At 45.6% G+C, this 26,109-nt stretch overlaps 1 protein-coding gene across 1 annotated transcript in view; it reads left to right on the top strand.

Annotated features, from left to right (window-relative positions):
• LOC138274069 (pre-mRNA-processing factor 40 homolog A-like) overlaps positions 1 to 26,109 on the top strand; it is a gene marked incomplete at its 3' end in the record, with an annotated part of 550,808 nt that overhangs the window by 8,042 nt on the left and 516,657 nt on the right. The window contains exons 4-7 of the mRNA XM_069218962.1: positions 11,524 to 11,551; positions 14,662 to 14,708; positions 16,395 to 16,475; positions 16,579 to 16,689. Of these exons, the coding sequence (XP_069075063.1) occupies positions 11,524 to 11,551; positions 14,662 to 14,708; positions 16,395 to 16,475; positions 16,579 to 16,689 (267 nt within the window). The remainder of the gene's footprint in view (positions 1 to 11,523; positions 11,552 to 14,661; positions 14,709 to 16,394; positions 16,476 to 16,578; positions 16,690 to 26,109) is intronic.

Below are 26,109 nucleotides of genomic sequence, written 5' to 3'. Positions count from 1 at the left end.
AGTCCACTATGTCTTGTTTAGGCTCATGAAGAGGTCTCTCCCAGCCTTCTTTAACAAGAGCAAGTGGTCCCCTTACAGGGTGGCCAAACAGAAGTTCAAAGGGTGAGAATCCTACTCCCTTCTGTGGCACCTCTCTGTAAGCAAAAAGCAGACCTGGCAAGAGGACATCCCATCTCCTTTTGAGTTTTTCTGGGAGCCCCATGATCATGCCTTTTAATGTCTTGTTGAATCTCTCAACTAAGCCATTAGTTTGTGGATGGTATGGTGTAGTGAATTTGTAAGTCACTCCACACTCATTCCACATGTGTTTTAGGTATGCTGACATGAAGTTGGTACCTCTGTCAGACACCACCTCCTTAGGGAAACCCACTCTGGTAAAGATACCAATGAGGGCCTTGGCTACTGCAGGGGCAGTAGTCGACCTAAGGGGAATAGCTTCAGGATACTTAGTAGCATGATCCACTACTACTAGGATATACATATTTCCTGAGGCTGTGGGAGGTTCTAGTGGACCAACTATGTCCACACCCACTCTTTCAAAGGGGACCCCCACCACTGGAAGTGGAATGAGGGGGGCCTTTGGGTGCCCACCTGTCTTACCACTGGATTGACAAGTGGGGCAGGAGAGGCAAAACTCCTTAACCTTCTGGGACATATTGGGCCAGTAAAAGTGGTTGACTAACCTCTCCCACGTCTTGGTTTGTCCCAAATGCCCAGCAAGGGGAATATCATGGGCTAAGGTCAGAATAAACTCTCTGAACGACTGAGGCACTACCACTCTCCTAGTGGCACCAGGTTTGGGGTCTCTGGCCTCAGTGTACAGGAGTCCATCTTCCCAATAGACCCTATGTGTTCCATTTTTCTTGCCCTTGGACTCTTCAGCAGCTTGCTGCCTAAGGCCTTCAAGAGAGGGACAGGTTTCTTGTCCCTTACACAGCTCCTCCCTTGAGGGTCCCCCTGGGCCTAAGAGCTCAACCTGATAAGGTTCAAGCTCCAAAGGCTCAGTTCCTTCAGAGGGCAGAACTTCTTCCTGAGAAGAGAGGTTCTCTTTTTCTGACTGTGTTGCAGTTGGTTTCCCAACTGACTTTCCTTTTCTCTTGGTAGGCTGGGCCATTTTTCCAGACTCCAGCTCTACTTTTTCACCCTGTGCCTTGCATTGTGCTCTTGTTTTTACACACACCAGTTCAGGGATACCCAGCATGGCTGCATGGGTTTTTAGTTCTATCTCAGCCCATGCTGAGGACTCCAGGTCATTTCCAAGCAGACAGTCTACTGGGATGTTTGAGGAGACCACCACCTGTTTCAGGCCATTGACCCCTCCCCATTCTAAAGTTACCATTGCCATGGGATGTGCTTTAGTTTGATTGTCAGCATTGGTGACTGTATAAGTTTTTCCAGTCAGGTATTGGCCAGGGGGAAACCAGTTTCTCTGTCACCATGGTGACACTGGCACCTGTATCCCTCAGGCCCTCTACACTTGTCCCATTAATAAAGAGCTGCTGCCTGTATTTTTGCATGTTAGGAGGCCAGGCAGCTAGTGTGGCTAAATCCACCCCACCCTCAGAGACTAGAGTAGCTTCAGTGTGGACCCTGATTTGCTCTGGGCACACTGTTGATCCCACTTGGAGACTAGCCATTCCAGTGTTACCTGGATTGGAGTTTGGAGTGGAACTTTTCTTGGGACAGGCCTTGTCTCCAGTTTGGTGTCCAGACTGACTACAGTTTCGACACCAGGCCTTCTTGGGATCAAAGTTTTTACCCTTGTACCCAGGATTGTTTTGTGAAGAGGCTCTGGGCCCACCCTCCTGTGCAGGTTTTTGGGGGCCTGTAGAAGACTCTTTACTATTTTTAGTTTTGGCTGTCTCACCACCTTTCCCCTGGGGAGATTTTGTCACTCCTTTCTTTTGGTCACCCCCTGTGGGAGTTTTGGACACCCTAGTCTTGACCCAATGGTCCGCCTTCTTTCCCAATTCTTGGGGAGAAATTGGTCCTAGGTCTACCAGATGCTGATGCAGTTTATCATTGAAACAATTACTTAACAGGTGTTCTTTCACAAATAAATTGTACAGCCCATCATAATTACTTACACCACTGCCTTGAATCCAACCATCTAGTGTTTTTACTGAGTAGTCTACAAAGTCAACCCAGGTCTGGCTCGAGGATTTTTGAGCCCCCCTGAATCTAATCCTATACTCCTCAGTGGAGAATCCAAAGCCCTCAATCAGGGTACCCTTCATGAGGTCATAAGATTCTGCATCTTTTCCAGAGAGTGCGAGGAGTCTATCCCTACACTTTCCTGTGAACATTTCCCAAAGGAGAGCACCCCAGTGAGATCTGTTCACTTTTCTGGTTACACAAGCCCTCTCAAAAGCTGTGAACCATTTGGTGATGTCATCACCATCTTCATATTTAGTTACAATCCCTTTAGGGATTTTCAACATGTCAGGAGAATCTCTGACCCTATTTATGTTGCTGCCACCATTGATGGGTCCTAGGCCCATCTCTTGTCTTTCCCTCTCTATGGCTAGGATCTGTCTTTCCAAAGCCAATCTTTTGGCCATCCTGGCTAACTGGATGTCCTCTTCACTGGAGTTATCCTCAGTGATTTCAGAGGTGCTGGTCCCTCCTGTGAGGGAGCCAGCATCTCTGACTAGTATTTTTGGAGTCGGGGCTTGAGGCCCTGTCCTCCCTAGATAGGACTGGTAGGGGGGAATCTTCCTCCAATTCACTATCATCTTCCTCTGAGTTGCCATCCTCAGAGGGGTTGGCCTTTTCAAACTCTGCCAAAAGCTCCTGGAGGTTTGGGGCCTATGGTTATTTTCTTTAGTTTACAGAGTGACCTTAGCTCTCTCATCTGTAGATGGAGGTAAGGTGTGGTGTCGAGTTCCACCACAGTCACATCTGTGCTAGACATTTTGCTTCTAAAAGTTGGAATACTTTTTAAGAATCTAAAACTGGTTCTAGAATCTAATTTCAAACTTTTACAACTTTTAAACTCTAAAAGAAATGCGAAACAGGATCTAACACAAGGCTCTAGCAGGTCTTTTAAGAATTTAGAAAAATTTTCAAATTGCAAAAATCAATTTCTAATGACAATTTTGGAATTTGTCGTGTGATCAGGTATTGGCTGAGTAGTCCAGCAAATGCAAAGTCTTGTACCCCACCGCTGATCCACCAATGTAGGAAGTTGGCTCTGTATGTGCTATTTCAAAGTAAGGAATAGCATGCACAGAGTCCAAGGGTTCCCCTTAGAGGTAAAATAGTGGTAAAAATAGATAATACTAATGCTCTATTTTGTGGTAGTGTGGTCGAGCAGTAGGCTTATCCAAGGAGTAGTGTTAAGCATTTGTTGTACATACACATAGACAATAAATGAGGTACACACACTCAGAGACAAATCCAGCCAATAGGTTTTGTTATAGAAAAATATCTTTTCTTAGTTTATTTTAAGAACCACAGGTTCAAATTTAACATGTAATATCTTGTTTGAAAGGTATTGCAGGTAAGTACATTAGGAACTTTGAATCATTTCAATTGCATGTATACTTTTCAAGTTATTCACAAATAGCTGTTTTAAAAGTGGACACTTAGTGCAATTTTCACAGTTCCTGGGGGAGGTAAGTTTTTGTTAGTTTTACCAGGTAAGTAAGACACTTACAGGGTTCAGTTCTTGGTCAAAGGTAGCCCACCGTTGGGGGTTCAGAGCAACCCCAAAGTTACCACACCAGCAGCTCAGGGCCGGTCAGGTGCAGAGTTCAAAGTGGTGCCCAAAACGCATAGGCTAGAATGGAGAGAAGGGGGTGCCCCGGTTCCGGTCTGCTTGCAGGTAAGTGCCCGCGTCTTCGGAGGGCAGACCAGGGGGGTTTTGTAGGGCACCGGGGGGGGACACAAGCCCACACAGAAATTTCACCCTCAGCAGCGCGGGGCGGCCGGGTGCAGTGTAGAAACAAGCGTCGTGTTTTCAATGTTAGTCTATGAGAGATCAAGGGATCTCTTCAGCGCTGCAGGCAGGCAAGGGGGGGCTTCCTCGGGGACCAAGAACTGAACCCTGTAAGTGTCTTACTTACCTGGTAAAACTAACAAAAACTTACCTCCCCCAGGAACTGTGAAAATTGCACTGTGTCCACTTTTAAAACAGCTATTTGTGAATAACTTGAAAAGTATACATGCAATTGAAATGATTCAAAGTTCCTAATGTACTTACCTGCAATACCTTTCAAACAAGATATTACATGTTAAATTTGAACCTGTGGTTCTTAAAATAAACTAAGAAAATATATTTTTCTATAACCAAACCTATTGGCTGGATTTGTCTCTGAGTGTGTGTACCTCATTTATTGTCTATGTGTATGTACAACAAATGCTTAACACTACTCCTTGAATAAGCCTACTGCTCGACCACACTACCACAAAATAGAGCATTAGTATTATCTATTTTTACCACTATTTTACCTCTAAGGGGAACCCTTGGACTCTGTGCATGCTATTCCTTACTTTGAAATAGCACATACAGAGCCAACTTCCTACAGGGACCCTCAAGGGAAGAGTTGTGTAAGGGACAAGAAACCTGTCCCTCTCTTGAAGGCCTTAGGCAGCAAGCTGCTGAAGAGTCCAATGGCAAGAAAAATGGAACACATAGGGTCTATTGGGAAGATGGACTCCTGTACACTGAGGCAAGAGATCCCAAACCTGGTGCCACTAGGAGAGTGGTAGTGCCTCAGGGTTTCAGAGAGTTTATTCTGACCTTAGCCCATGATATTCCCCTTGCTGGGCATTTGGGACAAACCAAGACGTGGGAGAGGTTAGTCAACCACTTCTACTGGCCCAATATGTCCCAGAAGGTTAAGGAGTTTTGCCTCTCCTGCCCCACCTGTCAAGCCAGTGGTAAGACAGGTGGGCATCCAAAGGCCCCCCTTATTCCACTTCCAGTGGTGGGGGTCCCCTTTGAAAGAGTGGGTGTGGACATAGTTGGTCCACTAGAACCTCCCACAGCCTCAGGAAATATGTAAATCCTAGTAGTAGTGGATCATGCTACTAGGTATCCTGAAGCTATTCCCCTTAGGTCGACTACTGCCCCTGCAGTAGCCAAGGCCCTCATTGGTATCTTTACCAGAGTGGGTTTCCCTAAGGAGGTGGTGTCTGACAGAGGTGCCAACTTCATGTCAGCATACCTAAAACACATGTGGAATGAGTGTGGGGTGACTTATAAATTCACTACACCATATCATCCACAAACTAATGGCCTTGTTGAGAGATTCAACAAGACATTAAAGGGCATGATCATGGGGCTCCCAGAAAAACTCAGAAGGAGATGGGATGTCCTCCTGCCATGTCTGCTTTTCGCTTACAGAGAGGTGCCTCAGAAGGGAGTAGGATTCTCACCCTTTGAACTTCTGTTTGGCCACCCTGTAAGGGGACCACTTGCTCTTGTTAAAGAAGGCTGGGAGAGACCTCTTCATGAGCCTAAACAAGACATAGTGGACTATGTACTTGGCCTTCGCTCAAGGATGGCAGAGTACATGGAAAAGGCAAGTAAAAACCTTGAGGCCAGCCAACAACTCCAGAAGTTGTGGTATGACCAAAAGGCTGCACTGGTTGAATTTCAACCAGGGCAGAAAGTCTGGGTTCTGGAGCCTGTGGCTCCCAGGGCACTCCATGACAAATGGAGTGGCCCTTACCCAGTACTAGAAAGGAAGAGTCAGGTCACCTACCTGGTGGACCTGGGCACAAGCAGGAGCCCCAAGAGGGTGATCCATGTGAACCGCCTTAAGCTCTTCCATGACAGGGCTGATGTAAATCTGTTGATGGTGACAGATGAGGACCAGGAAGCTGAGAGTGAACCTCTCCCTGATCTCCTCTCATCAGACCCTAAAGATGGCTCAGTGGATGGAGTGATCTACTCAGACACCCTCTCTAGCCAACAGCAGTCTGACTGTAGGAAGGTCCTGCAGCAGTTTGCTGAACTCTTTTCCCTAACCCCTGGTCAGACACACCTGTGTACCCATGATGTGGACACAGGAGACAGCATGCCTGTCAAAAACAAAATATTTAGACAGTCTGACCAAGTTAAGGAAAGCATCAAGGTGGAAGTCCACAAGATGCTGGAATTGGGAGTAATTGAGTACTCTGACAGCCCCTGGGCTAGCCCAGTGGTCTTAGTCCCCAAACCTCACACCAAAGAAGGAAAGAGAGATGAGGTTTTGTGTGGACTACAGAGGTCTCAACTCTGTCACCAAGACAGATGCTCATCCCATTCCTAGAGCTGATGAGCTACTAGACAAATTAGGGGCTGCCAAATTCTTAAGTACCTTTGACTTAACAGCAGGGTACTGGCAAATCAAAATGGCCCCTGGAGCAAAAGAAAAGACAGCATTCTCCACACCTGATGGGCATTATCAGTTCACTGTTATGCCCTTTGGTTTAAAGAATGCCCCTGCCACCTTCCAAAGGTTGGTGAATCAAGTCCTTGCTGGGTTGGAATCCTTTAGTGCAGCTTATCTTGATGATATTGCTGTCTTCAGCTCCACCTGGCAGGATCACCTGGTCCACCTGAAGAAGGTTTTGAAGGCTCTGCAATCTGCAGGCCTCTTTATCAAGGCATCCAAATGCCAGATAGGGCAGGGAACTGTGGTTTACTTGGGACACCTTGTAGGTGGAGGCCAAGTTCAGCCACTCCAGCCTAAGATCCAGACTATTCTGGACTGGGCAGCTCCAAAAACCCAGACTCAAGTCAGGGCATTCCTTGGCTTGACTGGGTACTATAGGAGGTTTGTGAAGGGATATGGATCCATTGTGACAGCCCTCACAGAACTCACCTCCAAGGAAATGCCCAAGAAAGTAAACTGGACTGTAGAATGCCAACAGGCCTTTGACACCCTGAAGAAAGCTATGTGCACAGCACCAGTTCTAAAAGCTCCAGATTACTCCAAGCAATTCATTGTGCAAACAGATGCCTCTGAACATGGGATAGGGGCAGTTTTGTCCCAAACAAATGATGATGGCCTTGACCAGCCTGTTGCTTTCATTAGCAGGAGGTTACTCCCCAGGGAGCAGCGTTGGAGTGCCATTGAGAGGGAGGCCTTTGCTGTGGTTTGGTCCCTGAAGAAGTTGAGACCATACCTCTTTGGTACTCACTTCCTAGTTCAGACTGACCACAGACCTCTCAGATGGCTGATGCAAATGAAAGGTGAAAATCCAAAACTGTTGAGGTGGTCCATCTCCCTACAGGGAATGGACTTTATAGTGGAACACAGACCTGGGACTGCCCATGCCAATGCAGATGGCCTTTCCATGGTTCTTCCAGTTAGAAAATGAAGACTCTCTTGGGAAAGGTTAGTCTCATCCTCTTTCGTTTGGGGGGGGGGGGGGGGGGAGGGGGGGTTGTGTAAGGAAATGCCTCCTTGGCATGGTTACCCCCTGACTTTTTGCCTTTGCTGATGCTATGTTTTGAATTGAAAGTGTGCTGAGGCCTGCTAACCAGGCCCCAGCACCAGTGTTCTTTCCCTAACCTGTACTTTTGATTCCACAATTGGCACACCCTGGCATCCAGATAAGTCCCTTGTAAGTGGTACCCCTGGTACCAAGGGCCCTGATGCCAAGGAAGGTCTCTAAGGGCTGCAGCATGTCTTATGCCACCCTGGAGACCCCTCACTCGGCACAGACACACTGCTTGCCAGCTTGTGTGTGCTGGTGAGAACAAAACGAATAAGTCGACATGGCACTCCCCTCAGGGTGCCATGCCAGCCTCTCACTGCCTATGCAGGTATAGATAAGTCACCCCTCTAGTAGGCCTTACAGCCCTAAGGCAGGGTGCACTATACCAGAGGTGAGGGCACCAGTGCATGAGCACTGTGCCCCTACAGTGTCTAAGCAATACCTTAGACATTGTAAGTGCAGGGTAGACATAAGAGTATATGGTCTGGGAGTTGGTCAAACACGAACTCCACAGCACCATAATGGCTACACTGAAAACTGGGAAGTTTGGTATCAAACTTCTCAGCACAATAAATGCACACTGATGCCAGTGTACATTTTATTGTAAACTACACCCCAGAGGGCACCTTAGAGGTGCCCCCTGAAACCTTAACCGACTATCTGTGTAGGCTGACTGGTTCCAGCAGCCTGCCACACGAGACATGTTGCTGGCCCCATGGGGAGAGTGCCTTTGTCACTCTGAGGCCAGTAACAAAGCCTGCACTGGGTGGAGATGCTAACACCTCCCCCAGGCAGGAGCTGTAACACCTGGCGGTGAGCCTCAAAGGCTCACCCCTTTGTCACAGCACCGCAGGAAACTCCAGCTTAGTGGAGTTGCCCGTCCCCTCCGGCCACGGCCCCCACTTTTGGCGGCAAGGCTGGAGGAAACCAAGAAAACAACAAGGAGTCGCCGCTGGCCAGTCAGGACAGCCCCTAAGGTGTCCTGAGCTGAGGGGACTCTAACTTTTAGAAATCCTCCATCTTGCAGATGGAGGATTCCCCCAATAGGATTAGGGATGTGACCCCCTCCCCTTGGGAGGAGGCACAAAGAGGGTGTACTCACCCTCAGGGCTAGTAGCCATTGGCTACTAACCCCCCAGACCTAAACACGCCCTTAAATTTAGTATTTAAGGGCTTCCCTGAACCTAAGAATTTAGATTCCTGAAACTACAAGAAGAGAACTGCTGAGCTGAAAAACCCCTGCAGAGGAAGAACAGAAGACACCAACTGCTTTGGCTCCAGACTTACCGGCCTGTCTCCTGCCTTCCAAAGAAACCTGCTCCAGCTACGCTTTCCAAGGGACCAGCGACCTCTGAATCCTCTGAGGACTGCCCAGCTTCAAGAAAGACTAGAAACTCCCGAGGACAGCAGCACTGCTCCAAGAGAACTGCAACTTTGTTACAAGGAGCAGATTTAAAGACCCCTGCAACTCCCCGCAAGAAGCGTGAGACTTGCAACACTGCACCCGGCGACCCCGACTCGACTGGTGAAGAACAACCAACTCAGGGAGGACCCTCCGGCGACTCTACGACTGTGAGTAACCAAAGTTGTCCCCCCTGAGCCCCCACAGCGACGCCTGCAGAGGGAATCTCCAGGCTCCCCCTGACCGGGGCTGTCTGAACTCCATTTCCCGACGGCTGGAAAAGACCCTGCATCTGCAGCCCCCAGCCCCTAAAGAAACGGAACTTCTGTGCAGGAGTGACCCCCAGGAGGCCCTCTCCCTTGCCCAGGTGGTGGCTACCCAGAGGAGCCCCCCCCCCCCGCCTGCCTGCATCGCTGAAGAGACCCCTTGGTCTCCCATTGAAAACTAAAGGAAACCCGATGCTTGTTTGCACACTGCACCCGGCCGCCCCCGCGCTGCTGAGGGTGTACTTTCTGTGTGGGCTTGTGTCCCCCCCGGTGCCCTACAAACCCCCCCCTGGTCTGCCCTCCGAAGACGAGGGTACTTACCTGCTGGCAGACTGGAACCGGGGCACCCCCTTCTCTCCATTATAGCCTATGTGTTTTGGGCACCTCTTTGACCTTTGCACCTGACCGGCCCTGAGCTGCTGGTGTGATAACTTTGGGGTTGCTCTGAACCCCCAACGGTGGGCTACCTTGGACCAAAAACTGAAACCTGTAAGTGACTTACTTACCTGTTAAAACTAACATTACTTTACCTCCCCCTGGAACTGTGAAAATTGCACAGTGTCCACTTTTAAAACAGCTTATTGTGTTTTATGTGAAAAGTATACATGCTAATGAAATGATTCAAAGTTCCTAAAGTACTTACCTGCAATACCTTTCAAATGAGATATTACATGTAGAATTTGAACCTGTGGTTCTTAAAATAAACTAAGAAAAGATATTTTTCTATAACAAAACCTATTGGCTGGATTTGTCTCTGAGTGTGTGTTCCTCATTTATTGCCTGTGTGTATGTACAACAAATGCTTAACACTACTCCTTTGATAAGCCTACTGCTCGACCACACTACCACAAAATAGAGCATTAGTATTATCTCTTTTTGCCACTATCTTACCTCTAAGGGGAACTCTTGGACTCTGTGCATACTATTCCTTACTTTGAAATAGTGCATACAGAGCCAACTTCCTACAAAGCTCTTTTAGAAGGTTTTCTCCCTTAGGCATGTAAACCCTAATGGCAGCATTGATATGTTACACAATACTAACAAAACGATTTGTTTTCTGGCATCCGTATGCACCTTTCCAGCACTGGTACTTGTGAGGCAAGAAATGGAGATAAGGCCAGACATCACAGGTTCAATGTCCATGCCATTGTTGTTGAGGAATTCTGAAGTTATTTGATAGTTGTTGGTACAATTTGACACTAGACAAATGCGTGCTTTAGAAGGTCTGTTACAAGCTTTGCATAGTTGATGATGAGGCCAAAGAATTACAAGCCAACACAGTGTCTTGATGTTTGACCACATCTCTCTTCTGTTGGAAAAGGTGGATGCACTGCTCAACAAAAGTGCCATTGAGGCGATAAACCTACACAAAGGTGATTAGGGGAGCATACCTGTAGTTCAAGTCCCCAAAAAATGCTCTTTATTGTGACCCTCTAGTTGTTAGGTTGTAAATACAGAAGTCCCGTTGGTCCAGCATCTGTTGGCACACAATCCTCTACTGTTATGGTGTACCTTTTTAGATTTGTCCTAGAAAGTACTTTACTTTCGCTAGCCTCATGCATTAAATAAAAAATAATAAATACAAAAACATACATATATATATGTAGGTGAGCACTCAATCTATTGGTCTGTTAATATTACTACTTGCGTTTTACTTTCACCCACCACATCATACAACATAGGGCGGTGGGTAATCCCACTTAAACCATTTGATATGCTCTTACAACATGAGTCTCATCATTTGCCTTACATAAGGAGCAAATTCATCTGCAGGCAAACATTCAGCCAGCTTACAAAGAAACAAAGTTGGATAGTTCTATGCTTTGCTAAATCTAGGGTATTTTACAGTTGCAAATAATCCATGACTACTAATTATACAAACATTCGAACTGCCCAGCATGCTTTTGACACCATACTTGAAACACTGGATGCAGGAAAGGTGTTTTTTTTTTCCTACAAGCCTTCTTAGACGTATTTTCCTGATGGATTTATTTATTTATTTTTTGGTATTGCTGTCCAGTTCTTCACTTTTTATTCCTGTTAATTAGCAATGGTTATCTTTGCATAGCAATGAAGAAGTATTGCCACATTATGAAACTGGCGATTATTTGTAGGTTTAGTTTGTCATGGTTGCCTGTTCAGTTTTTTCCTTACACAGCCCGTGTAAGTACAAGTTCCACCGCTGGCGGCCATTTTGACTACATTCACCAGAACTTTTTCTATCTACTTGTTTTTTTATTTTAAATTAACATTGATATTGAGTGCTTCTTCTGTAAATTCCTTTAATCATTAGTGCACTCTTCATGACTTAGTTTGCTCCTTCTTTCCACCCTATTAGAGCATACCTTTTTATATAAGAAGTTTTCTGTAATCAATAGTATTTTCAGTGTGTCTTGACATCCTTTTTTTTTTCTCTCACAGCAAGGAGGTAACCTGGATGCTCCTTTGGGTATGTGTGCCTGTGAATTTGTCCATTGTTTGCCATGCAAGCCTTTCTTAGTAGAGATGCAGCAATGTCAATAAAAGAAATGTTATTGTGCCTAATATGTTGCTCCTTGTTGCTCACTTCTTGATTCCCAAAGTGTTTGGAGCTCGTAGTACGCTTCTGTTTTGAACAAGGGTACCTCAGCCTGCTTTCTTCCTGTTTGGAATTTAGTAACAAAATTTGACTCCGAATTTGTCCTGTTGGTAAATTACTTCTTCCCACACAAACTTTCCTTTTCGGTATTATGGGGCATTAATGTTTTTAGGTATTTAGAGAAAATGCCACAGGCCGCCCCATCCGCACAGCCATAGATTAACAATGCCCTTTGTGTAGGTAGTTCCTGTACATCACAATATCTGCTGTGTGCCCAGCTCCTGTGTAATCTCTTGGTTTAAAGAGCAGTGTCTTACTGATGGGTTTTTGGTGGATTCCCTTCCTGAGAGTCCCTGGTGTAGAGTTAGCAACCTCATTCAGCAGTGGTGCTTGAAGTCACTAGAATTTGTGCCCCTAGCTTGTGATTTTGATGTAGCGTAGCTTGTTGAGCCTGGATGTGTTCTTGCCCCCTGACCTCTGTTTCTCTTTAATCTAATTGCGACCACGCTGTTATGAGGTATTTCCACCTGAAGTCTGATGTACCCCTAAATGTCATAATGCCTGCATTAGTCTCATTCCATCACTAAATGCTCCTACTCTGATTTTGGACAGTTTGAGTCCATAATGGGCTGTCTCCCTGGGCTGGTTTCTTGTAGATAGTGACTATTTCTATCCATGAGCGGACGTTAACTGGACACTAAGACATTTAAGAACTGGTCTTTTGCATCCTAAGCAATATTTGTGGGCTAAAGTGGCTACCCAGAAGTACTTAACAGCTCGCTGTTGAATGTATGTAAGTTCTTTTCGCCAGCAGCATCTGGACCAGTAGAAAAGGTCTCCTGAGAATGTATGCTTTGTCAGTGTTGTAATTTGAGGTGGTCCACCTTGTCTTTACCTTCTAGCCTGTTAGACAAGGGAATCTACCATAGTCAGTGAGATGGGGTTGCTTTGCTTAAAAAGGATAATAAGCGCTAGGAAGTTAATGTTACTCAAGTGAATTTGTGGTGGTGTTCAGTTCCAAGCATCCTTGAGGGCAAGTGTAGGAGGCTGGCCTGGTTTGTAGTGGGTACCTTGGGTACTTACAGCAGGCCTAGTTATCCCTTATTAGTGAAGTTTAGTAGTGTTCTAGCAGCTTAGGCAGATAGAGATAGCTATAGCAGAGCAGTGCAGGTTGAACTAGGAGACATGCAAAGCTCCTGCAATACCACTTATAGTTACACAGTACTTATACACAAGTAAAGACAATATTCAGTGTTACCAAAAATAAAGGTAGTTTATTTGGGTGACACCAGGCCAAAAATATCTTAGAGGCAATACTCCTTCTGGAGGTAAGTATTATACACAATATATACACTAGACACCAAAATAAGGTTGGTAACTAGACATGGGATAGTCCAAACAATATGAAATGCTGTAGAATGCAATGGGAGAAAATAGGTCTAGGGGAAACACAAACAATATACTAAAAAAGTGGAATGCGAATCACAAATTCCCCCCTAGAGAAGAGTAGTGTGTAGAGAATCGCTGGGAGGGAAAGAATACAGTAAATGTAAGTAAAATACCCCACCCCAGAGCCCAGAAAAGCAGGAGTAAAGTACTACAAGTTTCCTTAGGACACACTACAAATCATTATTGGAGTTATTGCAAGAACCAAGCGAGACTGCAAACACAAATGGTGAGTTCCTGGACCTGAAGACCTGCAAAGGAAGGGGACCAAGTCCAGAAGTTCCAGGAAGGACAGGAGCCCCTGCCAACCCATAAGAGGGTGCAAAAGTAGAGTCCCCGGTTGGACGAAGTCTGCAGAAATGCACCCAGGGAAGATGTCAGCGGGTTCCTACGTGATGCAATGGATGTCCCACAAAGAGAAGTTGGAAGCAGGTGAGTTTTAGCACTGGATTCGTCTAAAACAGGCCTTGGTTCTGACAAAGTCGTGTTTTGTGTCAATCTGGCTTTGTCTGGACCCAGGAGGGACCTGGGGGCCTCAACTCTGTGAGGAGGAAGTGGGGCTCTCCGCACTCTAGAGAGTCCTCCGAACACCAGACAGCACCCACGGAAGTCCCAGGACACTGGGACAAAGGAGGTGGAAATTACAGTTGGTGCAGCACTGCAAAGGGAGATCCCATGCCTCCGGAGGTCAACTTAGCGAGTTGAGCGTCGCAGGCTGGCACTGGCCACTCGGCGGCCTCCAGAGTGTCCCCACACCTTGGAAAACAAGATGGCTGTAGTCTAGGACACACTGGAGGAGCTCTGGGCACCACCCCTGGGGTGGTGATGGACCGGGGAGTGACACTCCCCTTTCCTTTGTCCATTTGGGCGCCATAGCAGGGACTGTGGGGTCCCTGAACCGGTGTAGACTGGCTTATGCAAGGAGGGCACCATATGTGCCCTTCAAAGCATTTCCAGAGGCTGGGGGAGGCTACCCCTCCCCAGCCTGTAACACCTATTTCCAAAGGGAGAGGGTGTAATACCCTCCTCCCAAAGGAAATGCTTTGTTCTGCCTTCCTGGGACTGAGCTGCTCAGACCCCAGGAGGGCAGAACCCTCTCTGTGAGGTGGCAGCAGCTGTAGCTGCATTGCAAGCCTCAGAGAGCTGTTTTGGCAGTACTGGGGGTCCATGGTGGAGCCCCCAGGATGCATGGAATTGGCTCCCCAATACCAGATTTGGAATGGGGGACATTTCCATGATCTTAGACACCTTACATGGCCCTATTTGGAGTTACCATTGCAAAGTCTAGCCTATAGTGTGAAATTTAAACGCAGAGAGAGCATAAACACTGAGGTTTGGTTAGCAGAGCCTCAGTGACAGTTAACACCCCCCCTTGCCCTCCAGCGACAGGCAAAAACATACTGACATACAGGTAAAATGGGGGTAACATGCCAAGAAAGATGGTACTTTCCTACAGCAAGTGTGGTGGTGTTCAGTTGCAAGTATCCTCGTTGATCGTGATTGTCTTCCTTTTTTTTGCTCTGTTTTTGTATTAGGCCCTGCCCATCCTCCAAATCTTCCGCCTGGTCTTCCCTCTAATCAGGTAAGTGAAGTACAGAACCGTTTTATATATTCAACACTTAAAGCAGGCCTGGAAATTCTTTTGGACTTTAAAAAAATCATAGGCTACACTTAGCAAGTTCATAACAAATCTGCATGGGGCATAAGGCCAGGTGGCCCATTCACATTGCTTTCTGCTTCTGTGCATTTAGTACTACTTTACCCGGAATCATGGACTACTGCAGAGCTACTTCTGTGTGTGTGTGTTTTTTTTTTTTTTTGCTCTAACGCCTGACCACCTTCTTCTATTTTTTTCCCCCTGCTGATTACGGGTTTGATTTAGAGTTGGGCGGATTACTCTGTCGCCAACTGTGCCGTATATCCCGTCTGCCATATTACGATGTCCATAGGATATAATGGAATCGTAATACAGCGGTCGGAATATCGGCCATTTTTATGATGGAGTAACCCCATCCGCCAAACTCTAAACCATGCTCTAAATCTGATTCATTGACACACATTCTCTAACAGACTGTGCCTGGAATCTCTGAAATAGATGGATGCAGCTTTTCTGCAGAAGTATTTTTCAATTCATTTTCATGAATCAAAACCAATACAATAATTAGGTCCTTTTATGGATTGTCTTTATCTAAATGAATAAACAAAGGACCATGCTATTTTTATTTTTTATTTTTTTTATAAGTCTACCGTGCTCAATTTCAACAAACACCATACTTTTATCTTTACTGTACTTCTTTGTGGGTGTCACACTCGTTCCCTAGAAGGAGCAAAGAAATACACTAATATAGCCTTGTCTGTTATTGTACCTTATTTAAATTAATACTCAGTCCAAGGCATTGTCTGCTCTCATGCCATAATGATGGAATCCTGTTGCTTTAAATTGACTGAAGTCATTTAAGACACCTGTATTAATTGAGCTTTTAGTTTAGCTGCAAAACAATTGAATATTGCAAGACCGGATTAGATTTTGCTAATATGGATACATGGCAAATTCCTAATTCATTATGCAAGTACATTGCATCTTAACGGTATGCTAAATGTGTAGTAGATTGTACATTTAGTTAATGTTTCACATCATATTTTTTAAATGGTGCACCTGGAATATCAAATTGTAACCTCGGTTTAACAAGTGTAAAGATGGAGTACCCATGAAGATTGTTAACTATATGGAGTGCTACCGGTTTTCTGCCCTAATCTGTGTATACATTTTTCACTTCTTTTCTCTTGCTTTATTTATATGTTTATTGTATTAGAAGAAAAAATTAAGTTAAGACTTTGATAATTATTTAACTGAGCAATACTGAACACCTGTTGGGCTTTAGTGCTTTACACAGTCCTACATGGATATATGACTGAAAATATTAGCAGCATTGGAGAGTAAGCAGATGCCCATTTAAGTAATCAGAAACTAATTCTGAAATCCTACGTTTTTAACTGTCCATGGAATTTGAGTACTGCCATAGGTTTGACAGAAACAAATGAAAGCAATGTGTTTAAAAATGAATACGTGCAATGAAACTGATTCATTGTTTTCCATCTGAATGTTTATAAATCAGTTTAGACTGAAAAATGTATGCTTTAGTTTTGCACCAGAAGTTGTTGAACGCTAGCAGTAAGTCTAAGTAGTTGAAACTATCTAATGCAAATATGGTGAATTAACAGTAGAACATGAATTTTCTAATCTCAGATGCTTTGTTTTTTCTTTTAGCCCACACATCCTGCAGTTCCTGCTCCACAGTCGATGAATGCTGTCAACACTTCTGTGATTGAAGATCAGAAACCTAAACAAGTACACATTTTTTAATGTTGGACATACTTTCTATTGTCACTGTTTATGTTAATCTTTTTTTGTGAGAAGATATTTATTTCACCAACTGCTTTATTTGTGGCAGAAATCTATGTGGACTGAACATAAATCTCCTGATGGAAGAATATACTTTTATAACATTGAAACTAAGCAGTCGACATGGGAAAAGCCAGATGAGCTTAAATCCCCTGCTGAGGTAATGTAATGTGGTTGACATTTCCAGATCAGTAGTTGAAATGATTGTAATACCTTTTGATGTCTATGTTAAAGCATTGTTAGGTGATGCTTTCTTAATGTATTCAGCCAATGTAAAATGAGCATTGCAGTAGGAACATTCTAAACATTTCCTGTATGTGTTTATAAAACCTACCATTGTAGCAAGAAATTGACATGATTGGTCATGATGCCCCTCCTTCAACAATGATAAATAGTATAGTACGCACTGCACATGTGCTTAGATGGGTCGTGCCATAGCATTTTTTTATATATGCTCTAAATGTTTTATTGGCCATATTTATTTTCGCTGCAGAGGCCTAAATGTGTGTGTGTATATGTATGTGTGTATATATATCTATATATATATATCTATATATATATATATATATATATATATATATATATATATATATACATATATCTCACATACTGTACTTAAGATAGTAAATAAATAAAGAGCATTTTATTTTTAATGTGTTCATGTATTGTTTACCATCACTAATTAGACATTGAAAGCATATGCAAGCACTAAACCCTTCTCTGTTTACAACAATGAGGCAGCCTTTGGGGTTCCTACTCTTGTTTTACTGTAATAAAATATGCCTTCATAATAAAGATCAAAAACACTTGTGGCACCACTAGAATCACTAACCACCCTGTGCTGCCAACAGCCTTGCTCTCTTCTCTTGCTGATAGGATAGGTAAAACAAGGATTTACAACAGGTTTCTCCTTGCAGAACCAGTATAGAACAGTGAATTGCAGGTGCAGTGATTCCTCATACTTGACGGTCATCAAGTGGGGAACTATAATGTAGACTTCTCCTCTTCCTTTTTGCAGGAGTAATGCAGCTGCGCATCCTCTTGTGTAGCAAGTGTGAATAGTCTCCCTGTATGTTCCACACCTAAACCTATGTCCATTATGTGTGAACAGAATAGCAGTGAGAAGAGAACTGAAAGTCATTTCCCTGCTACAAGATTGCCAAGAACGTCAGCCTGTTTGAGTTTTACCAGAGCTCCATTACAAATTGTTTAAATACTGCAAACACCACCTTCTCAGCCTGTCGCTGTCCTCCGATTTTCTCATTGCTTTGAGATATAACAAGCCTTTGCCTCCTACACCACCACCCCTTCTGAAGTCCTGGTACACCTCTTCCTTGTGCTACCATGTCATACGTTGCGCTTTTCCAGTGATGTTGAGGTTTACTATAATTTGCAGCTGTCCTCCCAGATCCTGTTCATTTATGTTTAGTAAGACACAGGGACAGCCAGCTGTGCTGCATGGACAGCTGTCCTGCTGGTCAGGACAATTACCGGTTTGCACTGTTAGGGAATAAAATGACCTAAATATGTGGGTTTAAACGATGCACAATTTGTTGCGCATTGCTCACGTTTATTTACTCACTAACCAATGTATTGCTTTGTAATGTCCACATATAACCAGATTGTGTGTAGAACATTAATATCATTTATGTACCATGCTTTGCAGTAAGCATGTTTGCAAAGGACGAAATCACACACCTCTTTCACAATAGAAAACAAGCATTGGCAAGGCCAATATGTGCTCTCTTTGTATTCGAGGCCTGTGCCACTTAGATCAGTTTTTAGGGTGAAAGCGTAGTTTTAAAAAGGACAGAGAAGCTGGGGTTGAGGGGTAATGAAAGGGTCAATGAGGGGAGTGAGGAGGGAATGCATTGTATAGAGGAGGGCACAATGCATGGAAGAACAGCATATTAAGAGAACAGCAGCATACGGAGAAAAGAACCATTGCATTGGGGGTGAGTAGAGAATCGTATGAGAGAAAAAGCACATGACAGTGATATCAACAGTGGGATTGTGGAGAAGTATACAAGGGGAGAGCAATAGGGACTGAGAGGGCATGGTTGGGGGAAGTACATTAAAAAAAATGGAGCGGCGGGCATGCAGCGTAGAGAAGGAAAGCTGGAAAACAAGTATACTCTCATGGAGTTCTTATGCAAAACAGGTGAAATTGTTAGTTACTTAGGCCCAGATTTATGGTGGCCTTGCGCCGTTTCAGCTCCACATTAGCGTATTTTTTTTTTTTTACACACTAATGTGGCATTGGAAGGGGAAAAAACACTGCTCCAAATTTACAAGTGGCGCAGTGCTTGCATTGTGCCACTTTGTAATTCTTTGCGCCACATTATGCTTGTGCCAGGCATAATTTATACAAGGGGGGCGTTCTGGCGCTAAGGGGGGCTGTAAGAATGGTGCAAAGGAATCAGATTCCTTTGCCCTATTTTCATCTAAAAAAAAATTTAATGCCTGCTAAGTGCAGGTGTTAAAAAGAGGATCCCATTGATTACAGTGTGCCTCTGGGTGCTCTGTAGGATTAGCGTCCTAATTTTTTACGCTAGTCTGGGGCTTTGCAGGATTAGCGTAAAAAATTGATGCTAGTCACCCTAACTACTGCCATGGTACGCTGTATTTTAAATATGGTGCCACCATGGTGGCATTAGGGGGTGCTAAGGGGCGCAAGAAAAGTGGCGCTGCACTAGGTGAAGTGCGGCTTTTCATAAATCTGCCCCTTAGTGTGCAGTGGAAGGATACAATCAAGGTAACTTTTGATCAAGGCCGTTCACCTGACTCTCACAGTCCTATTATATTTGCAGGCAGGTCGGTCACCGTTCAGGTCAAGCCGCAATGCCATTCCATAGGCTTTTGCTCAGTCCAGAAGTAGAATGACAACCATGCAGACACCCTGCTTGCCAGCTTGTGTGTGCTAGTGAGGACAAAACGAGTAAGTCGACATGGCACTCCCCTCAGGGTGCCATGCCAGCCTCTCACTGCCTATGCAGTATAGGTAAGACACCCCTCTAGCAGGCCTTACAGCCCTAAGGCAGGGTGCACTATACCATAGGTGAGGGTACCAGTGCATGAGCATGGTACCCCTACAGTGTCTAAACAAAACCTTAGACATTGTAAGTGCAGGGTAGCCATAAGAGTATATGGTCTGGGAATTTGTCAAACTTCTCAGCACAATAAATGCACACTGATGCCAGTGTACATTTTATTGTCAAATACACCCCAGAGGGCACCTTAGAGGTGCCCCCTGAAACTTAACCGACTATCTGTGTAGGCTGACTAGTTTTAGCAGCCTGCCACAAACCGAGACATGTTGCTGGCCCCATGGGGAAAGTGCCTTTGTCACTCTGAGGCCAGTAACAAAGCCTGCACTGGGTGGAGATGCTAACACCTCCCCCAGGCAGGAATTGTCACACCTGGCGGTGAGCCTCAAAGGCTCACCTCCTTTGTGCCAACCCAGCAGGACACTCCAGCTAGTGGAGTTGCCCACCCCCTCCGGCCAGGCCCCACTTTTGGCGGCAAGGCCGGAGAAAATAATGAGAAAAACAAGGAGGAGTCACTGGCCAGTCAGGACAGCCCCTAAGGTGTCCTGAGCTGAAGTGACTAACTTTTAGAAATCCTCCATCTTGCAGATGGAGGATTCCCCCAATAGGGTTAGGATCGTGGCCTCCTCCCCTTGGGAGGAGGCACAAAGAGGGTGTACCCACCCTCAGGGCTAGTAGCCATTGGCTACTAACCCCCCAGACCTAAACACGCCCTTAAATTTAGTATTTAAGGGCTACCCTGAACCCTAGAAAATTAGATTCCTGCAACTACAAGAAGGAGGACTGCCCAGCTGAAAACCCCTGCAGCGGAAGACCAGAAGACGACAACTGCCTTGGCTCCAGAAACTCACCGGCCTGTCTCCTGCCTTCCAAAGATCCTGCTCCAGCGACGCCTTCCAAAGGGACCAGCGACCTCGACATCCTCTGAGGACTGCCCCTGCTTCGAAAAGACAAGAAACTCCCGAGGACAGCGGACCTGCTCCAAGAAAGGCTGCGACTCTGTTTCCAGCAGCTTTAAAGAACCCTGCAAGCTCCCCGCAAGAAGCGTGAGACTTGCAACACTGCACCCGGCGACCCCGACTCGGCTGGTGGAGATCCGACACCTCAGGCGGGACCCCAGGACTACTCTGATACTGTGAGTACCAAAACCTGTCCCCCCTGAGCCCCCACAGCGCCGCCTGCAGAGGGAATCCCGAGGCTTCCCCTGACCGCGACTCTTTGAACCTAAAGTCCCGACGCCTGGGAGAGACCCTGCACCCGCAGCCCCCAGGACCTGAAGGACCGGACTTTCACTGGAGAAGTGACCCCCAGGAGTCCCTCTCCCTTGCCCAAGTGGAGGTTTCCCCGAGGAATCCCCCCCTTGCCTGCCTGCAGCGCTGAAGAGATCCCGAGATCTCTCATAGACTAACATTGCGAACCCGACGCTTGGTTCTACACTGCACCCGGCCGCCCCCGCGCCGCTGAGGGTGAAATTTCTGTGTGGACCTGTGTCCCCCCCGGTGCCCTACAAAACCCCCCTGGTCTGCCCTCCGAAGACGCGGGTACTTACCTGCAAGCAGACCGGAACCGGGGCACCCCCTTCTCTCCATTCTAGCCTATGCGTTTTGGGCACCACTTTGAACTCTGCACCTGACCGGCCCTGAGCTGCTGGTGTGGTGACTTTGGGGTTGCTCTGAACCCCCAACGGTGGGCTACCTTGGACCAAGAACTAAGCCCTGTAAGTGTCTTACTTACCTGGTTAACCTAACAAATACTTACCTCCCCTAGGAACTGTGAAAATTGCACTAAGTGTCCACTTTTAAAACAGCTATTTGTGAATAACTTGAAAAGTATACATGCAATTTTGATGATTTGAAGTTCCTAAAGTACTTACCTGCAATACCTTTCGAATGAGATATTACATGTAGAATTTGAACCTGTGGTTCTTAAAATAAACTAAGAAAAGATATTTTTCTATACAAAAACCTATTGGCTGGATTTGTCTCTGAGTGTGTGTACCTCATTTATTGTCTATGTGTATGTACAACAAATGCTTAACACTACTCCTTGGATAAGCCTACTGCTCGACCACACTACCACAAAATAGAGCATTAGTATTATCTCTTTTTGCCACTATCTTACCTCTAAGGGGAACCCTTGGACTCTGTGCATGCTATTCCTTACTTTGAAATAGCACATACAGAGCCAACTTCCTACATCCTTCTTCTTGTAGTTGCAGGAATCTAATTTTCTAGGGTTCAGGGTAGCCCTTAAATACTAAATTTAAGGGCGTGTTTAGGTCTGGGGGGGTTAGTAGCCAATGGCTACTAGCCCTGAGGGTGGGTACACCCTCTTTGTGTCTCCTCCCAAGGGGAGGGGGTCACAATCCTAACCCTATTGGGGGAATCCTCCATCTGCAAGATGGAGGATTTCTAAAAGTTAGTCACCTCAGCTCAGGACACCTTAGGGGCTGTCCTGACTGGCCAGTGACTCCTCCTTGTTATTCTCATTATTTTCTCCGGCCTTGCCGCCAAAAGTGGGGGCCGGGCCGGAGGGGGCGGGCAACTCCACTAGCTGGAGTGTCCTGCGGTGCTGTGACAAAGGGGTGAGCCTTTGAGGCTCACCGCCAGGTGTTACAGCTCCTGCCTGGGGGAGGTGTTAGCATCTCCACCCAGTGCAGGCTTTGTTACTGGCCTCAGAGTGACAAAGGCACTCTCCCCATGGGGCCAGCAACATGTCTCTAGTGTGGCAGGCTGCTGGAACTAGTCAGCCTACACAGATAGTCGGTTAAGTTTCAGGGGGCACCTCTAAGGTGCCCTCTGGGGTGTATTTTGCAATAAAATGTACACTGGCATCAGTGTGCATTTATTGTGCTGAGAAGTTTGATACCAAACTTCCCAGTTTTCAGTGTAGCCATTATGGTGCTGTGGAGTTCGTGTTTGACAAACTCTCAGACCATATACTCTTATGGCTACCCTGCACTTACAATGTCTAAGGTTTTGTTTAGACACTGTAGGGGTACCATGCTCATGCACTGGTACCCTCACCTATGGTATAGTGCACCCTGCCTTAGGGCTGTAAGGCCTGCTAGAGGGGTGTCTTACCTATACTGCATAGGCAGTGAGAGGCTGGCATGGCACCCTGAGGGGAGTGCCATGTCGACTTACTCGTTTTGTCCTCACTAGCACACACAAGCTGGCAAGCAGTGTGTCTGTGCTGAGTGAGAGGTCTCCAGGGTGGCATAAGACATGCTGCAGCCCTTAGAGACCTTCCTTGGCATCAGGGCCCTTGGTACTAGAAGTACCAGTTACAAGGGACTTATCTGGATGCCAGGGTCTGCCAATTGTGGATACAAAAGTACAGGTTAGGGAAAGAACACTGGTGCTGGGGCCTGGTTAGCAGGCCTCAGCACAGTTTCAATTGTAAACATAGCATCAGCAAAGGCAAAAAGTCAGGGGGCAACCATGCCAAGGAGGCATTTCCTTACAACTTGTATGTGAGTTTTACATGCATCCTTCATATTTGTACCAAACTTAATGAATCCATGGGTGTTATGAATAATGGGGACATGAATGGCCCTCTTCCTAGTAGGTTCCCCCACAAGGATAAATATAGAACCTCCTGACTTCTGAATAGGAAAGATACATCCACCTCTGTTCCAAAAAGCTCGGAGAGAGTGGGAAGTAGCCGCTCTTACGATTTCAACAAAAAGCTAGAGTAAATTGAGCAGCTCTAGCAGGTTTGCAGATTGTTGAGCTAAGTGATGATAGGATGCACTGGGATGTAAAAATGTTCAGGCATATGGCAAAACATCTTCCTAAAAATGCCAGAAAAGCTTTTGTACATGCAACTGGACTAAAAGGGAAGTTCTTGGAATTAATTGAGCTCCTCTTAATATTTGGCGCCTGAGGTTCTGGTGACAAGTCTTCAAACAAGGATTGCCCTGCTGCACCCTAACACACTTCTGTTGCTTGTTACCCCTTGTCTGAGTTTGGACCTGAGGTTCTTAGGCACTTCTCTTAATCTCTGATCCTCCATTCTGACAAGTCCAGCAAGGTAATCTCTGAGCATATCAATTCACACCTAGGGATGTTAAAATCATTAATCTGCTTTAATCTCTCCTGTGAACAACTCTCCCTGTCCTCACCCCACCATCTACGATTCTACCCCCGAAATGGTACTATATACTATTAATTCATTCAATGAGAATTGAAAATATGTAGAGCGTCAGTTTAGGTAGCCATATGTTTCCAATATCTCTAGAAAGCATTTTGTTGCATCCTGCTTACCAAATCCTGTCAAGCTTAACTGGAAAGCGCGGCAAAACATTAGGCATCCACCTATTGGGCTTTTCTTGCAGTCGCCCTATGAGTTCCAGGGTTTGCCCCACACACCTATACATTGGCATTCCAGCTGTGGGTTTGCTTTAACTTAAAGCAGGGCTGGACTGGGAAGGCAAAGCAGCCCAGGCAAATTCTGTCAGACCCCAGACCCTCATACTGTGAATAGCAAGTAAGCCTGACCACTTCAGGGGTGTTGGGAGGTTCTCAACCTCCCAAAGATGGAAAAATGGTGCATTTTAAAGCACATTTTCACTATATATTCAAATGTATTAACTTTTAAAGCATAGAAAATGATGAAAGTAGAGTGGACCAGAATACTCTGTCATACCCGCACACATTCTTACAGAGAGAACAAAAAGGGCAAACCAGAGAATAGAAGGTACAAAAGATAAGACAGACTTCGCCAACATACATTGCATAGTGATCCGGTGCAGCAAGGGTGCCAAACCACTAAAGGGGTGGGGGTACAGCCTGCCTCACACCGGTCTGAAGCACAATACACGTACACCCATTTCTGTATGCCCAAATCCCTAGTTGGTGATTACGTAAGGCCTCTTAATAAAAGGTGGTTACACTCCCTTCTCAAGGAATCATTTATAAAAGATTTTTTTCATGGTGTTGACCTAACACAATGTGTATTTGAAAGGTGGACACCCAGCTCTGAGCCTCTTGGAAATTAAACAACAAATGTCTGCCGTTAGACCAGTCAGTGGTGCTTACATTAGTGACTTAGCTAAAATGAAAGGCTGAGCGGACCGGACGTAATGAAAATCGGGGTCCATGAGCTCACACTCCGGTCAAAACATTTTTTTTTTTACAAAAAAACATATAGATGTATCGAAATACAAAAGTTCTGTAAATGGGGATCTCTCACTAGGCAAGTACTTTCAGCTTTCCCCAGGCAGGCCTCAGTAAACACCTATTCTACTGCTGTCCATAACTAATCTCTATAGGTAGAACAAGCAGCAACCATTCCTCCCACTTCGGTCAGCGATAGTCTGGGCACCTGAAGAAAATATAGATGCCCTACTAAATTCGTCCCAAAGTGGGAACCTCCACTGCTCATAAAATTCAAAGAAATGCACTGCCGAACGAGTCCCTCGCAGGCCTTTGCACCACGTTATGAAATAACTTGAATTTCTAATGTAATGTGAATGCCCATTCCTCATAAAAAAAAGCAACACCCCCTGCCCCTCCCATTTGTTTTTAGAATTAATTAGAAGTAAAATGGAGTGCAAAAGCATACCCTGAGTGTGAGACCTGGAAACAAAGAAAGGCATAGCACTGTTGTCTGCTTGTATTTTCACAAGGACTGATGTCCTGGATATAAGAAGGACTGTTCTGATATTACGTTACACCCCAGGAGCCTGGAAAGTGGGTGAGTGGTGGCCTGTTGAAGTTGTTACTGGTGTCTGACATGTAATAAAAGCAACAACATTTTACTTTTATTACAGTTTTGTCCCTGTCCCGCTCCTTATCTTATTTCAGAGTATGACATTGCAACACTGCCGTAAAATTTCTTTCCTCAGTGTAAAGAAATGGCTCCCTGTTGCAGTTACCCCCCACTTTTTGCCTGGTACTGATGCTGACTTGACTGAGAAGTGTGCTGGGACCCTGCTAACCATGCCCCAGCACCAGTGTTCTTTCACCTAAAATGTACCATTGTTTCCACAATTGGCACACCCTGGCATCCAGATAAGTCCCTTGTAACTGGTACCTCTGGTACCAAGGGCCCTGATGCCAGGGAAGGTCTCTAAGGGCTGCAGCATGTATTATGCCACCCTAGAGACCCCTCACTCAGCACAGACCCACTGCTTACCAGCTTGTGTGTGCTAGTGAGAACAAAATGAGTAAGTCGACATGGCACTCCCCTCAGGGTGCCATGCTAGCCTCTCACTGCCTATGCAGGATAGGTAAGACACCCCTCTAGCAGGCCTTACAGCCCTAAGGCAGGGTGCACTATACCATAGGTGAGGGTACCAGTGCATGAGCACTGTGCCCCTACAGTGTCCAAGCAAAACCTTAGACATTGTAAGTGCAGGGTAGCCATAAGAGTATATGGTCTGGGAGTCTGTTTTACACGAACTCCACAGCACCATAATGGCTGCACTGAAAACTGGGAAGTTTGGTATCAAACTTCTCAGCACAATAAATGCACACTGATGCCAGTGTACATTTTATTGTAAAATACACCACAGAGGGCACCTTAGA

Source organism: Pleurodeles waltl, unplaced genomic scaffold (genome assembly GCF_031143425.1).
Source record: "Pleurodeles waltl isolate 20211129_DDA unplaced genomic scaffold, aPleWal1.hap1.20221129 scaffold_155, whole genome shotgun sequence".
In the NCBI taxonomy this organism is placed as follows: Eukaryota; Metazoa; Chordata; class Amphibia; order Caudata; family Salamandridae; genus Pleurodeles; species Pleurodeles waltl.
This window is presented reverse-complemented; position numbering and strand designations above follow the sequence as displayed.